Here is a 17,311-nt window from a genome sequence, read left to right as displayed (position 1 = left end):
ACAAAAAGTTCTCGCTGGTGGGATAGCTCTACAAGCAAAATTTAAAGCTCCTAACAGGGACTGCATTTGTTTTTATGTTAATGCTTACGCACGTTTTCCTCTATGACTGTAGAAAACTTCTCAAAAAATAGAACAGGAGATAGAACGACCCATTGGTAAACATTTGTCGAAAAAATACATATCGTCAAATTTAAAGCCTAAAACATCAAAGTCACCAGGCCACCCTGGGATTATCCTAAATGCAGATTTGATATCTGCCTTAGCTAATAACGCCCCCTGCCAAGCCTTTGGACCATACTAGCTACTTTATCAAATTTTGTATACGACACTGAGCATAATTTTGGATCAATGAAGTCATTAACTGAAGCGTTTTGAGAGTACGACAAGTGATGAATTAGCCTAAATTGCCAGGTGTCTTTCTTAGGAACTAAGCCCAAAGGTAAAATTCTCAAATTAGGCAAAGGTTGTACTTGAAATGGACCTGCTATTCTTCCTAACTCGATCTCTTTCCTAATTTTCTCCCTAGCGGCATGATTATCTTCGCGAATAGATTTTAAATTATTTGCATGTGCTGTTTCTCGAGGGCCAGTATAGTGTAGTGGGAAACCATGTTTAAAACCGTTTACTTACTCTGACGCTAAACCTCTGTTCAAATGATCCCTAAGTAAAGCTTCTAACACATCAGTTTTTATTTGTGTTGCTCCCAAGCTGTGTTTTCCCTTTCTGTTATACCTAACTGTTGTGATTCCTGTTTGGCACGAAAGGAATTACAATTCATTTATGAGCGTCCACCATTACATTTCCTACAAACATGCTTAAAACGACATGAATTGTATTTACATTTCCCTACGTCATTGTATGCGTTGCACACACCTGTTCTGATATTCTGATAATTTGAACCAGCAGCGCTACTTGCGTATGTGCTAGCATTCGCCCCATCCATATTACGTGGTACTGACATCAACCTTAACCACAAGTCTGAATTCAGTTTAGCCCATGATCGCCTGATGTAGCCTGAATTGCTCGTCATAGATCCTCCAACTCGCCCCCTGGCACCTACTGGCTGCGTCCCTAATAATTGTCATGTACTGGATAAGTTCTTGATTTTTTTTTTTTTTTTTTTTTGAAATTTCCGCACATAAATGTGCATGTAAATCAGGAAGGCATCCGGAAATTTCTCTATGCTCGGGATCCTATCCTTGAGAACTGTAGGCCTTGATTCCAGAACGCCCTGTTCAATAATACATAGATTACTTCCTACATAAAAATCATGGAGTTCCGCGCTACCTTTTAGCAACAACGCTAAATCAACGTATTGATTTGCCCATATTTTCTGACATAATTACAACGGTACCTGAGCCGCTACGTTCTCGTCCACACAGTTGATTGAGTCCGGTTGCGAAGAATTAAAAGGTGAAACCCCCCTGACATAAACTACATGTCAACCCTTCAATTCTTGGTAACAATAGGCCTGCTACCTGTAGGTATACCTTCCCCAGCAGTTAGCGAGTCGCCCCTACCAACATTATTTTCATTCAAAGCCACCCTCCAAACGTAGACAAGTCATTTTGCGGCCTAATATTCACCGGATTTAAATAATTTGTGGCCTACCATTCTCAACGGGCGCCCGTGCCTGTTCCCCCGGGACATTGTCCGACTCCGGCTCCGGCTCCAGCCCCATCTCCTGCTGAGGTTCCGGCTCCGGCTCTGTGTTTACTTCCGTCTGGAGACGTGCTGGCCTCCTTCTATTTCTCTTGACCTGACGCTCTAGAGGGAGTCCCTGCAGGCCTCTTCTTTGTTGACGACTTTTTATACACTGGCATGATTTGTTCACTTTAGTAATACAATGTTCCCACTAGCCGTACTTAGCACTCATACATGATCTTGTAATCCGCATCTACCAGAGCTAGCAACACTATGGAAAAAAACTTCTTGTAATTGAAGTACGTTGAACCAGACTTTGGTGGACACCGAACTGCAACATGTTTACCATCCAATGCACCAAGCGTGTGAGGGAAGTTCCATTTTGTGCGAAAGCCATCTGCGATGACCCTCCACTCTTCAGGTGATGTTGGCACTGCCATCACTTCGTTCATGTACTCATCCACGATCGCCCCACAAACCTTTAAGTACAAGAATGCAAGGCATGGTAAGTACATTATATTAGAACATGGAAAAGCAAGATCAAAATCAGCACAATTGTTTTCATAATTACCTCTCTCACAATTTTTGAGATTGTGTTATGCGGAACCCTCCATCCGTAGCGCATGTCCATATACTTGGCCCCTGATGCCAAATGTCGAAGTGTTATAGCTAACTTCATTCCAGGCTCAATAGGGGCCCTGAACCATGTATGCTTCTTGGTGATTCTTGGTCCGACTCTGCGAAGGATCTCACTGAACATATCCGGTGGCATCCGCATGAAATTGCAGAAGGAATTGTGATCTTCAGCTCGCAGCTCGACCATCAACTGGTCGTAAAGACCAAAACTCCTCCGCCTCTCGATGCCAAGCCATGGGCGAAACCAGAATCTGCGCCTTCGCTTCTTCTGCTGTCTGAGCCTTGCCCTTTGTCTTTGAACAGCATATGTATAAAGATTTATTCTGGCAACTTGCACATCAAGCTGTGCCTGCATAAGTGCCACCTCATCTGAATAGTCATCCATTCCGATTGAAAGCGGATGAGTAAATGAAGAGTATGCAGGCCCAAAACTTTGTCAGCTAGAACCCGCCAATCTTAATCGTTGTCAAGTCGTTTCTCAAACGTTTTACGTTCGTTTCGACCGTTATTTAGACTTTATTAGACGTTAATAGACGTTCCTCAATCCGTATCCATCCGTTTCTACCGTTACTTAAACGGTCTTCGGGCGGTCGAGTGTTCGTTGAGTGGACGTTTCTTTGACGTTATTCGGCTGTTTTCTTGTCGGTTTAACCGTTCCATGGACGTTTAATGCGTTCCTTGGCTGTAGGTAGACGAACTGTCCGTCTGCCTAACGGCCGTGTACAGTCTAAACACCGGTAATGTTCCGTCTGAATAACGGTGAAAACGGCCAACAAACGTGTGAGTAACGTTTGAGAACCGTCCATCGCGATCGTTAGCTGGACGTTGGAAACTTTGAACATGTCCAAAGTCTAAAACGGCCAGCTCCGTCTGTCAACGTCTATGAACGTCTATATACGTCTGTAAACCAGCTGAAAACCAGCTGAGAAACGCATAACAACGTCCGATAAACGTCCGCGTCCGTTTCTCAGACGGAATCGCTAGACGTTACAGTGGGACAGTACCTTTACCCCGGAGGGGTCATCAGTTAACCTTATCTGACATATATACAGACGGCCACCGAGACCGGTGCCCCGCATGACAGCTATAAAATTTATATCCCCCTGTACTGACTAATGGCAAGACCCTCTGTAATTGAGAGATAACTGAACAGCCATTAAATTAACCTTTGATATACGGGTCATTATTTCACTCTTAACACTCGCCCTTTACTCAAATCTACTGATCGAAAATCCAAAATAAATTTGTTTAATTATATATTATTAATTAAACTGTAATAATATAAGGGTTTTAATTTAGAGTCAGATGACCGTTAAGGCCTCTGGGCCTCTTGTATTTTAAATGTAAGATTTTTCAAATATTAATCAGGATTTATAAGACAAACATGAGATTTATTCATTGAGCCATTGTCGAGAAAAAAAATAATATCAATATTCCTGGTACGGGGATCGGGTCCGGGACCGGGTGCGGCGTACACGAAATCACGGGGACCTGACCACACTGGTTAGACAAGTACGTCATGTGATGTTTATACCACCATTAAATCGTACGATTATCAATTATGCTATTAATATATTCGCGAGTTTTTTCATCCCAATCAACTGTTTGAAAAGTAGATCTATAAACCGATGTTAGTCGTTGAAAGTAACATTAGTTTTCCTACAAATAGGAAATACAATCAAAGATCGTGACCTACAACCAACACCTTACTCCTTAGGCTTGTTTTCAGGTGAGTACATAAGATTTCTGTATTAACATTGATATTAAATAAATATAAACAAAGGTATGAATTTATTTTTGAAAGAAAATAGATTTCATAAGCAAACTCATAAAGTATAAATGTGAAGACAAGTCCAGAGTTGTTTTAGGTCACGAGTTGTATTTCATATGACATATGTTCTTGTCCGTCGGAACGAAGGGGCAAGGTAAGATTATTCCTACCTACATGGTCCGGTCGGTCGGAACGAAGGAGAAAGGGTAAGATTTTATTCCTACTAAGTAGTCTGACGTTCTATCAATAATCATAAAATGTCCCTGGCCCTATACTATAAAACAAGAGGCCCATGGGGCCTGCATCGCTCACCTGGATGTATGGCAAAGAACAATAAATTATATCAAAAATACTTTCCATTTTTGGATCTGCATGCCTCTCAGAACCGCATAGGATCTACACTTTTTAGCGTTCTGGTTCCAACGAAGAAGCCAGACGCACTGTTAATAGGATCCATTTAACCAAAGAATGCTTAAGGCTGAATTGGGTAAAAAAAACCTTTCATTCCTATAAGGAAGAAGAAATTTAAATAATTTGCTATATTTCCACAATTGGGCCCTTCTCAATAGGGGAAATGCTTGCATGCCAAAGCATCCACACTTTTTTCCCTAAAAAAATGAGTAAAGAAAGAAACCGAGAGAGAATGAGAGAGAGAGAGAGAGAGATAAAAGTCTAAAAAAGCACAAATATAAATTTTGCCAAACAACGCAGCTGATGATTTTGATATGTAAGCTGTGATATTTGATTGGTCTGAAGCACAAGGGAATATAATTCATACATTAACAACTATATGATTAATGATGAAATATTAGTCAATTATCAGATCAGTGGGCGTTAAACAATTAGTTAACTTATTATATCCAATCATCGCCTCATCACTTCATCATGTATTGCAAAAACTTAATTTTCCTGCCTTCATTATGACAGATACAAATGTAAACATTTGAAGTAGATGTCAATCATGGATGAGAAGATATCATTTAAGACAGCCGTGTTACAACTTCCCCCCTGTAGAGTGTGTGAAGGGAAGGCATCAGGGATCCATTATGGCATCAACACTTGTGAGCCATGCAAGGTAAAATTGTTTTGACTCTTAATTACCCTGAGATTCCTTTGAGCATTAATTACCCTGATATTCCTCCGAGCATTAATTACCCTGGCATTCCTCTGAGCATTAATTACCCTGATATTCCTCTGAGCATTAATTACCCTGAGATTCCCCCGAGCATTAATTACCCTGAGATTCCTCTGAGCATTGATTACCCTGAGATTCTTCTGAGCATTAATTACCCTGAGATTCCTCTGAGCACTAATTACCCTGAGATTCCTCTGAGCATTAGTTACCCTGAGATTCCTCTGAGCATTAGTTACCCTGATATTCCTCTGAGCATTAGTTACCCTGATATTCCTCCGAGCATTAATTACCCTGAGATTCCTCTGAGCATTGATTACCCTGAGATTCCTCTGAGCATTAATTACCCTGAGATTCCTCCGAGCATTAATTACCCTGAGATTCCCCTGAGCATTGATTACCCTGAGATTCCTCTGAGCATTGATTACCCTTAGATTCCTCTGAGCATTAATTACCCTGAGATTCCTCTGAGCATTAATTACCCTGAGATTCCTCCGAGCATTAATTACCCTGAGATTCCTCTGAGCATTGATTACCCTGAGATTCGACTGAGCATTAATTACCCTGAGATTCCTCTGAGCATTAGTTACCATGATATTCCTCTGAGCATTAATTACCCTGAGATTCCTCTGAGCATTAATTACCATGAGATTTCTCTGAGCATTAATTACCCTGAGATTCCTCTGGGCGTTGATTACCCTGAGATTCCTCCGAGCATTAATTACCATGAGATTTCTCTGAGCATTAATTACCCTGAGATTCCTCTGAGCATTGATTACCCTGAGATTCATATGAGCATTAATTACCCTGAGATTCCTCTGAGCATTAATTACCCTGAGATTCCTCTGAGCATTAATTACCCTGAGATTCCTCCGAGCATTAATTACCCTGAGATTCCTCCGAGCATTGATTACCCTGAGATTCCTCTGAGCATTGATTACCCTGAGATTTGACTGAGCATTAATTACCCTGAGATTCATATGAGCATTAATTACCCTGAGATTCCTCTGAGCATTGGTTACCCTGAGATTCCTCTGAGCATTGATTACCCTGAGATTCGACTGAGCATTAATTACCCTGAGATTCCTCTGAGCATTAATTACCATGAGATTCCTCCGAGCATTAATTACCTTCATAACAATAAGCCCTCTTTTGAGTCGAGTGAATGATGCGGCGATCAATTTACCATTACATGACATCAATGACCTAGATCAACTTTTAAAACTGACGATGATTAAGGCGTCAACAAATAATCTTCATAAAGCTTCTTTCTCAATATAGTACTGCTGTTTATTTCATCAATATATGATATACATTTTTTTGTTTTGTTATAGAAAATGTGCAATTGAAAAAAAACTCGTTTTCTTTTATATTCAGGGCTTTTTCCGGAGATATCTTACCCGGAAGAAACCATATAAATGTGACAAGAAAGGGAAATGTATCATTACAGACAAGCCACGTGGGAACTGTTCAGCTTGTCGCATGGAGAAGTGTATAAAGCTAGGCATGTCCAAGGAAGGTAGTTGTCATCTATGATACTCCATCTTTTTAACAGAGGGTCAAGTATAATAAATGAAATGAGTTAGCTAGAAGTCATAGATCTAAATAGAATTAGTTCTATGAGAAAGAGTGAGTATAATTAGTATCAGTTTTGGCATACTAAGTCATTGTTTTGCTGCAAAACCCTTATTTTGGCTATCTGGTCATACATCTCTAGGAGAGTACATACCATGATACCAGGGATAGTCATCTCTTCATCTCCAAAAATTAATGTACATGTGTCGGCATATTGTAATTGGCACATGTTTTATGTAAAATAAATATTTAATTAACCCATCAACATAATTCGATTGTTTAGAGGAACAAGGACGTGTCTCCAAAATTGGAGTGCTTAGAAGTAAAGGGCCGTATCTCAAATTTATCAATTTTTCAATTTCGATAAATTACAATTCCGACTAAGCTTTTCTTAAAGAATATGTACTTTATATCAATGGAAATTGTCTAATTCTTTTAAATCTCATAGTATTTTAACAGAATTAGACCATTTCAAGTGATATGATGTACAGATCATATAAGATAATCTCACTCGTAGTTGTAATTTATCAAAATCTAAAAATTGATAAATTTGAGATACGACCCTTTACTTCTAAGCACTCCGTGTTGGAGATACGTGTGCTTGTTCCTCTAAACATTATCTGGTTCCTAACATTGTATTGGTCTACGCCTGATTAAATGACCATGCCATTGGTCAAGGTGTAAAAAGTCAAAGGCCACTTTTGACATACATTGTATTTATGAAATCACAAGCTTATGCACATTATGTCCCAATAACATCTTAAATGATTTTTCTTATTGGCAAGTAAGTTTTTAAATCTTATAAGCGACTTCTCCCTCAAGTTCTAATTATGGTTAGATTTTGGTTCTGATTGGACATTATTTTAACTGGATGATAATTCCTTTAAATCATTTTGAAGTGTGTTTGTTTTATTGTGAATTAATATGTGACATTCTGATAAGATAATTTGATCATAATTATTAGGTTAATAATCTATGTTAATAATGCTTTAAAAATAAAAGGTTATCTTCCTGTGAGAAAACTTGATTAACTTGACCCTGATTAATTGTCATACCTATCACTTATTCCTGTACCTAGCCGTTCGTCAGGGCCGTTACACATTGACTCAGCGGACAAACACAATCATTGAAGTACAGAAGATTCAACAAAAAGTGGAGGACAGCCCAGTACCCAAAGAATCACCAAAGGACAACAACCCAAGTCCACAGGAGCAAAGTCCAGACTCTGGCATCATGTCACAAGCTAGTCCCTATGATTTAGACAGTATGGAACCTTCTGTACTATCGGATACAATTATCACAATAGATATCCTAGAAGATCTTGACTTGGAGGAGTTTTCTTCCAACTCTCAGTCAGAAGTAACCAAAGACAGTGGTTGTTCACAGACTGGTACAGACAGTGAAAACATTAAATCTGTTCTGGATGAATTAATTCCCAGGCTTACAAAATGTGCTGAGGAATTATCGCCTGTTTTGTCTAAATTAACCGACGAGGAAATTCACTCCTTACATATGACTGGTTTGGTAAGTGTTTACACCAAATGTTTATGTACCGGTTACATGTTAATGTTTAAACTGATTAAAGTGACTGAACTTCACATTAATCATCCTCACTGACACATATAGATACTTTTGTCCACACCAATTTTAAGGTATGCATGTTTACAATGTGCAGTGATTACGTAGTTGATACAGTGGTACCCTTTCACTTTGGCTCTCGGGGTTCTTTTCTCGGTTGAGATGTGGAAAGGTATAGGGGTCACAAGCTGTCCGCGACCATATGAGTTTTACCCGGGTACATTAGTTTCCTTCCACAGTAAGCCCCTTTATGTGCTTCCATCTAGGCCAACAAGAGAGAGTGATATATTGTATAACTTGTTGTAAAATATATATAAATAATTTGGTACATATGGTTTATATTTCTTTGCCTCTGGTTGGGGCCAGGGTCATTTTGTCAGCCTCTTTTACCATACGGTATTCAAACGTCATGATTTATCCCAGGGTTTCGTCAATCATTTTGGATGCATCCTTATAATTATTGTCTCAATTTGAAATAAAAATTAGTGTCGAGGCTGAAATTTCTATATTGAATTGGAAACTGTGGGTATTTTGCTAAGTATCAAACAATATAATTTGGGAAAGGGCTGTAATCCGCTTAGAAGTCTCATGATAAAATGTCTTACCTTGAATTTTACTTTTCATGTCGAAATGCTGCTTAGTTCATTACATTGATCGGTTTGTTGTAGAATAAGTTCCGTATGAAACAAGAAATGTTTGGTCGTATGGAACCAGTCTCCACAGAAGAGTACAATAATCTCTATGAAGCTACAGGTCTCGATGTAGATGGAAGACAAATTCGTATTCAGAAACGTCGCAACAACTTTGAGAGAATAATAAAGCATTATGTCCAGTTCTCACGGGCCATTCCAGAATTCCATGACCTACCTGTAGCTGATCGGTCATCGCTTCTCAAAGGTATACTAATATATAAATGTATATGCTCACACATTTACATGTAGGTATATACATAATCAGTGTTTTTTCTTCATAGATTTTACCTTTGAATATTAATGTAATTATGTTGCCCTTGTTTGTACAAACTGGTAAGCGATATTACTTATGTAAGTGAAATCTTACATTAGGTCACCTGTAGTAGGTAGGCTAGTATCATCGGTTGATGATTGCTTACTGTAAACGTACGTATTTTAGTGGTAGTTTAATTTTAGCGCTTTGCGCAGCGCTAATTTATGTACAGCTATAAAATTTTGAATTTAACACTGAACATGTACATGGGGGCTTTTTTTTGCAGTCTCGTTATTTGTCTATATGTCTTTGTATTGGTCACTTCAGTAATACGACCACCCGTTACTCCGTATTACGACCACTAATTAACTTTATCGTGAACAGCTTGCCGCATGTTAGACGTTCGAAACAGACCATCCTTTCTACCAGGTGACAAACAAATTAACTGAACATATAGGATGTTATTATCGATCTTTTGTTTACTCATCAGGGCATTAACAGGTTAGAAATCTGGCTACATATTTAATTGTCACTTTGGCTGTAAATTTTCTTTTCTATTCAGTGTTGTTATTTTCCACAAATGTCTCATGTTGGCTTGAGCTTTTTACATTAATTTGAACGAACTTGATAATTTCGTCTCTGATGATAAAATAGATAAATCTGTCATTCGGTCCGTGTTTTATAATTGGTTAATAATACGCTTTGATACCTTTTAGGCACTGGCAAAGTCTTTAAAACACGTTACAGACGAAGAAGATCGTAGGGATTTTTATGTGACCATTCATTGCTGGATGCGATATAAACAATTAATAACGGAAGAACTGCCACTCACAAGTAGTTTAGCGTTTAGCCTGTGCATACATCTGTCCGTAGACGCATGTTGAGATAGTGTCTAATTTTAGAGATGAAGATTTTCGGATTTGAACCCATTATGACCTACATTTTGGTCTTTAACCGACATCATAAAAGAAAATGATTACCCTGGCTGTTTCTGTTACTTGTCACTGGAACTTTATACTTTTATCATATGTTCACCATCTAGTAAAGTGGTGTGTCATAACCAGGTCATAGCTTCACCTAGGTAAGGCGGTGTGTCATGACAAAAAAATGGGTCAGTCTGACCTACATTTTTGCCTTTGACCTACTAGTATATCAAAGCTCTATCTCCTACACTACTTGTCACTGGAACTCCTTATTTCGTCCATCAGTTCAGAAGTGAGAATGTGTGGCATGTAACAGAATAAGGTCACTCTGACTTATGTTTTGACATTTGACCTACATCATAGTAAAAAAAATATTTTGGCCGTATCTCTTGCACTACTTGTTATTACTTGGGCATGTGTTCATCTTTTAAATACAAATGCATGATGAAACTTTTTTATTTGTAGCTGCACGGTTTGAGTTTTTCATGTTACTGAATTACCGGGCGATTGATCCTGATCTCCAAATGGTAATCACAATTGGTGGAGATGTTTATCACGTCAACGAAGCCATCGTTTACTTCCCCAAGGAAGTCAAGCTGTCCTGGCTTGAGTTCTCACGTGTTATTCGGCGCCTCGATCTCAGTGATAAAGAAAGATCATTGGTACTCGCTATCTCTCTGGTTTTTAGAGGTAAGTTTATCACAGTGTTATCAACAAGTTGTTACTTGCATATTTGACAACTTTTAGAAGATTGTGTGTTTTCAAACCCTAGAAAATGATACCTTACAACTGTGTTTTGTCTTCCATAAGTCTTTCATTATGCATCAATGATTTTCAATTCTTTTTAAAACTGTCTAAATTGATGAAGCTTTGTACATTGTGCATGTATTAATCATTAGCTGGTGGTATCTGGTAATTGGAATATACATTTGAACATCTTGTCGAGGGTGTATCTAGGTAGGTATTCAGCTATTTTCAGTTTTTTTTTATCTATAACTTGTGGATCATACAGTGAATCCATGTAGTTTTTCCATTACCGTGACGTTTGATTTGGAGTTGATGAGATACCTGGGTGTATCAATAAGTCAGCCTTCTTAGACACGGGTCTAGTTTAAGTTTAAATGAAGGTAGAAATCGCATAAAACTGTATTGAGTGATATATAGTGGTACTGTAATGAGTGGTATATAGTGGTACTGTAATGAGTGGTATATAGTGGAATCGTATTTAAGGATTAAACTGTCTTTTTTTGGTGTTTATGGTCGATATAGATGCCAGAGCTTTGCAAACAAATGTCATAGAGCTTTGCAAACAAATGTCATATTGTGCGCTAGCACAATATGACATTTGTTTGCAAAGCTCTGGCATCTATATCGACCATAGACACCAAAAAAAGACAGTTTAATGCTTATATTTACATTCTCGACATATTCGTTTTGTTATTTTTGAAAATTAAAATTGAGTTAGCATAAAAAATGCCAATATTCAGCGATTTCGTCAATGGGGTTCAACAAATAGAACAGCCTATTTTTTCAAAATTCATTTGTCACGTGCAGATTGGCAAACAAAAAAGTGCATTGAAATAATACGAAAAAAACACAGTCTGTTCATTTTTTATTATTATTGTTTGTGTAACAATATTGTATAAAATGTCTTTTTGATACTTTTTAATTGACATAAACAACGATTTATGTTAGTTACAAGTAGTTCCGGTGGGTGAATATATTCATGCGCGGCATGGATTGATGTCACGTTTTGGGTGTCAATTATGGTCACATAGACTGCAAATCTTTTTACTTAGTTTATATCGTGGCTTTGCCACCAAAATGTAAATATATAGTGGTATTGTATTGAGTGGTATATAGTGGTATTGTATATAGTGGTATATAATTGAACTAAATGTAGTGGCTCTGCTTAGAGTGGCATTGTATAGTATAGTGGTGCTGTATATAGTGGTATTGTATATAGTGGTACTGTATATAGTGGTACTGTATATAATGGTACTGTATATAGTGGTACTGTATAGTGGTATTGTATATAGTGGTACTGTATCAAATGGTACTGTATATAGTGGTACTGTATAGTGGTACTGTATATAGTGGTACTGTATAGTGGTACTGTATATAGTGGTACTGTATAGTGGTACTGTATATAGTGGTACTGTATATAGTGGTGCTGTATATAGAAGTACTGTACTGTATATAGTGGTACTGTATAGTGGTACTGTATATAATGGTACTGTATATAGTGGTACTGTATAGTGGTACTGTATATAGTGGTACTGTATATAGTGGTACTGTATATAGTGGTACTGTATATAGTGGTACTGTATAAAGTGGTATATAGTGGTACTGTATATAGTTGTGCTGTATATAGTGGTACTGTATAAAATGGTACTGTATATAGTGGTACTGTATATAGTGGTACTGTATAAAATGGTACTGTATATAGTGGTACTGTATATAGTGGTACTGTATATAGTGGTATATAATGGTACTGTAATATAGTGGTACTGTATATAGTGGTACTGTATATAGTGGTGCTGTATATAGTGGTACTGTATATAGTGGTATATAGTGGTACTGTATATAGTGGTACTGTATAGTGGTACTGTATATAATGGTACTGTATATAGTGGTACTGTATATAGTGGTACTGTATATAGTGGTACTGTATATAATGGTACTGTATATAGTGGTACTGTATAAAATGGTACTGTATATAGTGGTACTGTATATAATGGTACTGTATATAGTGGGACTGTATAGAGTGGTATATAGTGGTACTGTATATAGAAGTACTGTAAGTAATATGTGTGATGTTCAGTGGTATGTACTGTAGATGGCCCGCTGTCCCTATTTTAAGTATATATATATGGTTACATTATAATATAAACTTTGTTTGCATTTAACTGAAATGGTAAGTATCAGGTCATAAGGTCTTTTCTCCGATATTGTTATCAATTTGCTAATTCCACTTTGTTACTGAGCAGCCAGTGTTACTCGTGTATTTTCACATATTTAAGAGGAGATCGCCCAGAAGTTACATGTTTACAGATTTGTTTCAGCAAACAGTTTCAAAGGTACCACGATGGTAAATTTCACCTGACTATGTCTTGGAAAAAATGAATTATGTCTTATCTGATTTTGAAAGCTTTGTTATTTGAATTGTTTTTAGATTCAAGCTATTGTTTCTGTCTTACTTTACCTTAAAGTCTGTCTTGTATTTTCAGATCGTTGTAAATTAGAAGATCCAGAAAGAGTGGAAAGAATACAGATGACCCTGATTTCGTATCTACGCTACGTGCTGAAGGAGCGATACGGCCAGCAAGAAGTACATATGTTTTCCAAAGTTATGAACATGTTTTCATCGTTCCGGATACTAACCGAGAATTTCATGAAACAGTTCAATGAACTTTGTAAGGATAAATTCCTACCTAAGAAATTTCCAGAAATGCTAGAATTTTTGTTTGAGGATTATTAGATATATAACATCTGCCCTGTTATCAGTGCCATAACACGTGCCATAACACGTGCCATAACACCCATTACATCGTTGTCTGACACATAATATGGTATCACATTCAACTCTCCCTTCATGTGTTGGTTTGTATTTCTCGGGAAGCTGGGGAACGGGCCGGTCTGTCCTGACATGGTTGTGTCCCTGGGAAAGACACGTTACCATGGTGCTTCTTGATGGTATGTGACGGGCCTCCCGTATGGTTTTTTTCAGTGAGGAAGTCACAAACTACTATACGGAGACCGCACCCCAAAAGGATCCTAGCTGTTCACGGGGTAATCAACCTAGCAAACATGAAACAAACAATATATGGTATAACATCAAAAATAAGTACACAATGTGTTGTCTTATTATATGTCATAAAAAATGGTGTATATAGAAAGACAATCGTTTGATGCAAAATCAGGGAGCAATTAAAAAATGACTTCCCTTTATCGTTTGATATGTACTGTATTTATTTGCTTTAATACTTTCGAAGATTTATCTATATATAGACTGTATATAAGAAAGTGTTTTTAAAGTTTCGGATATGGATCTCAGTAGATATTAAATATCTGGCTGTATGTGATATGTGTGTTACTGTGTTTTAAGAGTTGATATGTAATGGTGGGGTGAAAGGTATGCAGAATGAAGTATAAATTGTACTGTATATAGAAGAGAAAGAAAATGACAATTATCAATTACATACATTTCAAAACAAATACTATTACAGACCCAGGGGTAGAGGCAGCACTAATACTTTAGTTCAGGTTTAGTTGATTTCATATGAAGCATCCGTTGCTATGAAACAATTGCGGAAACTATAGATACACGTACAACATGTATATTGCAAAGCAGGTGTTTTAGTAAAAAACCTCAGTATCGCCAATCAATTAAATCCAAGTTGTATTGAATAACCGTACTGTACTCACTGGATTTATACTTCATTGTAAAGGTCAAAATTCAATAGATTTATGAAGCTAATAATGAACTGAGCCTTTTTTTGCTATGAAGAAAGCCATTCAATTTGTTCAAATACATTTCAGTTACTATATACTTAGCAAATTTGTAAACTGTTGATCCGTGATTTCATTTTGTTGCTTGCTGGCGAAGATGATTGATGAGTTTGTTGAAGCAAGGCATCGCGGATAATACGAATCCCCTTCCACCAAGAACTATTCACTAATGTACAGTAAATCTATCTATACAAAATGTAGTTAAAGTGTAATTGGTTTAAACACAAGTGTATGGAGTTTCAGGAAATTAAAACAGAAATTCCGATTTTAATGTGAATTGTGTGCTGCACCCCACAGGGGCTTGGCACGATTTTCCAAATGATGGTCCATATATAAATGGACCATCATTTGGAAAATCGTGCCAAGCCCCTGTGCTGCACCCGAAAGTCCCTTACACCCAAATAGTCAAAATCGTGCTTATGGCTGGCGTTATACTTTCTCTTTAAACAGCTTCTCAATAATATATAGACCTGAGTATGTAGCATGCTGGGATTAAGGGTTACAAGTTGTCCAAATAAATGACTTTGACCCACATTCAAGGTCAAGGGTCAAATTTTCTAAAATCTCATAATTGCATTGCATTAAAATTATCTTTCTTTGATTTTCCTATCCGTTACGGTATTCTTTTTCTAAAACTCTCACAACTCCAAAGGGACAGCAGAACCACATCATATCCGACTTTAGTTCTGTAATTGGACTCTTACTGGAAACATCATTTCTATAAGTTATTTTAACTCGTGTTCGGATCCAATTCCTTTCTACTTCGTCTGTTTTACTATGCAATTCAGTATGGAATGAAAGAAAGTTGATAATGTATCCGACTTTGATAAAATATCATACTTTGGTGCAAAAGTGTTCATGACAACGATGACATATCAGCATTTTCGTTACTTTCTCCTCCTATGCCGCGGAATAAAATTCATATTTGAATTTTCCCCCTAGATCTGATCATGGATCCCTTGAGCACACCGTCGCCTTTGACTGGGATGCCGATTTCGATCAAGTAACCTGGTCTACCTGATCTTCGATTTATAAAGAAGTAACGCGTTTCTAAACCTCCTCAAATTAGACACGAATCCCAATAGAATATGTCGATACTGTGATACTCCAGAAATATGTGGCGAATTTCATTTTTTGTTAGGATGTCGATTTTTGACTTTGAAAGGAATTATTTTTAGAAAAATATTATTATACATGACCAAACATTCGTTTCAGAGCTAATGGGTCTATTGTGTCGGCTAGTTATCATAATGCTAACTAATATACTCTTTATTTCTGTCATAATATGTTATGAATGAACAATGTACATTTCTAACACTCCCTATGTTATAAATTGAGTTTCATTTTAATCATACAATGTAATGTATATATAACACTATTGTTTATGAACATACATTTTATACAGACATTTTAACAACATTGTTTCTTAACTTGAAATTTGCGGTCATATGTATATTTAATCATTTATGTTTTACGAGAGAAGACGGATTATAAGACGGATTATAAGTTTTAAACTTGTGTCTGATTCCATTTGTATATTTGCAAATAAAAAATGTTTAAATCAAATAGGAGCTAATGAATACTACAAATATCAAAGTCTTGCCATTGTATACAAGCTGAGTCACAGTCTGGGTTGAAGGAAAGCCCCTACTTCTACAGATTTATACAAAAGACACCCACGTGAATGCAGCACCGTTGAAATGATATGAATTTAGAGCAAAATACATGAATGCTGGATAATGAATACGAGAAATACACGTGCACGCAATTGTATGAATTAAGTAATAGATACATAAATGCTGGATTAAAATACGAGAATAATGATAAATTTACAATTTTTATATAGAACACTAATGTGTAAAATCACTACTCTTCACATTAAATAATATATAATATTATAAATATACAAGTGTTACACAATGTACAGAACATAAATATTTTCTATGTCGACTCGAGAAGTTAATGATTTGTACACAGGCAAAATGTCTTGAGGTTACTTTGACCTGAAAAACAATTGACCTGAAAATGAGGTCAATTTCATATGAAGTTCAGGTCAATGTCAGGTCAATTTGAACTGAACAAATGTTCATGTCAATTTGAGGTGAAAGTTTCATGTCAATTTCTTGACATGAATTGACTTATCTGCTCTTTTCAGGTCAATTCCACCTGAAAATATTGACCTGAAACTGACCTGAATTGACATGAAGACATTTTGCCTGTGTACAAGGACCTAAGCAAGAGACTCTATTAACCTCCTTGAATTTGGCCAGGGTTTTCGTGCTACAGTGTTTTAGAGTGCAAGCGGCTAATCAATGCAGCAGAGATACCAAAGAGCAAAACATTACCAGTCTAATAGTCACAGTGACAGAATGTACCAATGCCTTGCATGGATCTGTGGTTATGAACTGTCGGATACACACCATGTTTCTGATTAGGTAATAACAGGAACTTAACAGGACTTTGTGATGGCGTTTACCGGTTTCTCCATATTATGAGATATAAATATATACCAAGGTTCCTCACAGCTAGGACTGTCTGGGAAAAGACTACTAGTTCTGGCTGGAGTCCATCCAAGTACTGATACCATTTTGACAT

At 37.0% G+C, this 17,311-nt stretch overlaps 1 protein-coding gene across 1 annotated transcript in view; it reads left to right on the top strand.

The window, feature by feature from the left end:
- The window catches only part of LOC117336672, a 35,668-nt gene extending 21,382 nt beyond the window's left edge, over positions 1-14,286 (top strand). The window contains exons 8-13 of the mRNA XM_033897280.1: positions 5,004-5,126; positions 6,561-6,702; positions 7,837-8,282; positions 9,005-9,233; positions 10,670-10,894; positions 13,435-14,286. Of these exons, the coding sequence (XP_033753171.1) occupies positions 5,004-5,126; positions 6,561-6,702; positions 7,837-8,282; positions 9,005-9,233; positions 10,670-10,894; positions 13,435-13,685 (1,416 nt within the window). The 3' untranslated portion in view covers positions 13,686-14,286. The remainder of the gene's footprint in view (positions 1-5,003; positions 5,127-6,560; positions 6,703-7,836; positions 8,283-9,004; positions 9,234-10,669; positions 10,895-13,434) is intronic.
- Positions 14,287-17,311: the final 3,025 nt, after the last annotated feature.

This window comes from Pecten maximus, chromosome 10 (genome assembly GCF_902652985.1).
Source record: "Pecten maximus chromosome 10, xPecMax1.1, whole genome shotgun sequence".
NCBI lineage: Eukaryota > Metazoa > Mollusca > Bivalvia > Pectinida > Pectinidae > Pecten > Pecten maximus.
The sequence above is the reverse complement of the archived record's forward strand: the minus strand, read 5'-3'. Positions and strand labels throughout refer to the sequence as shown.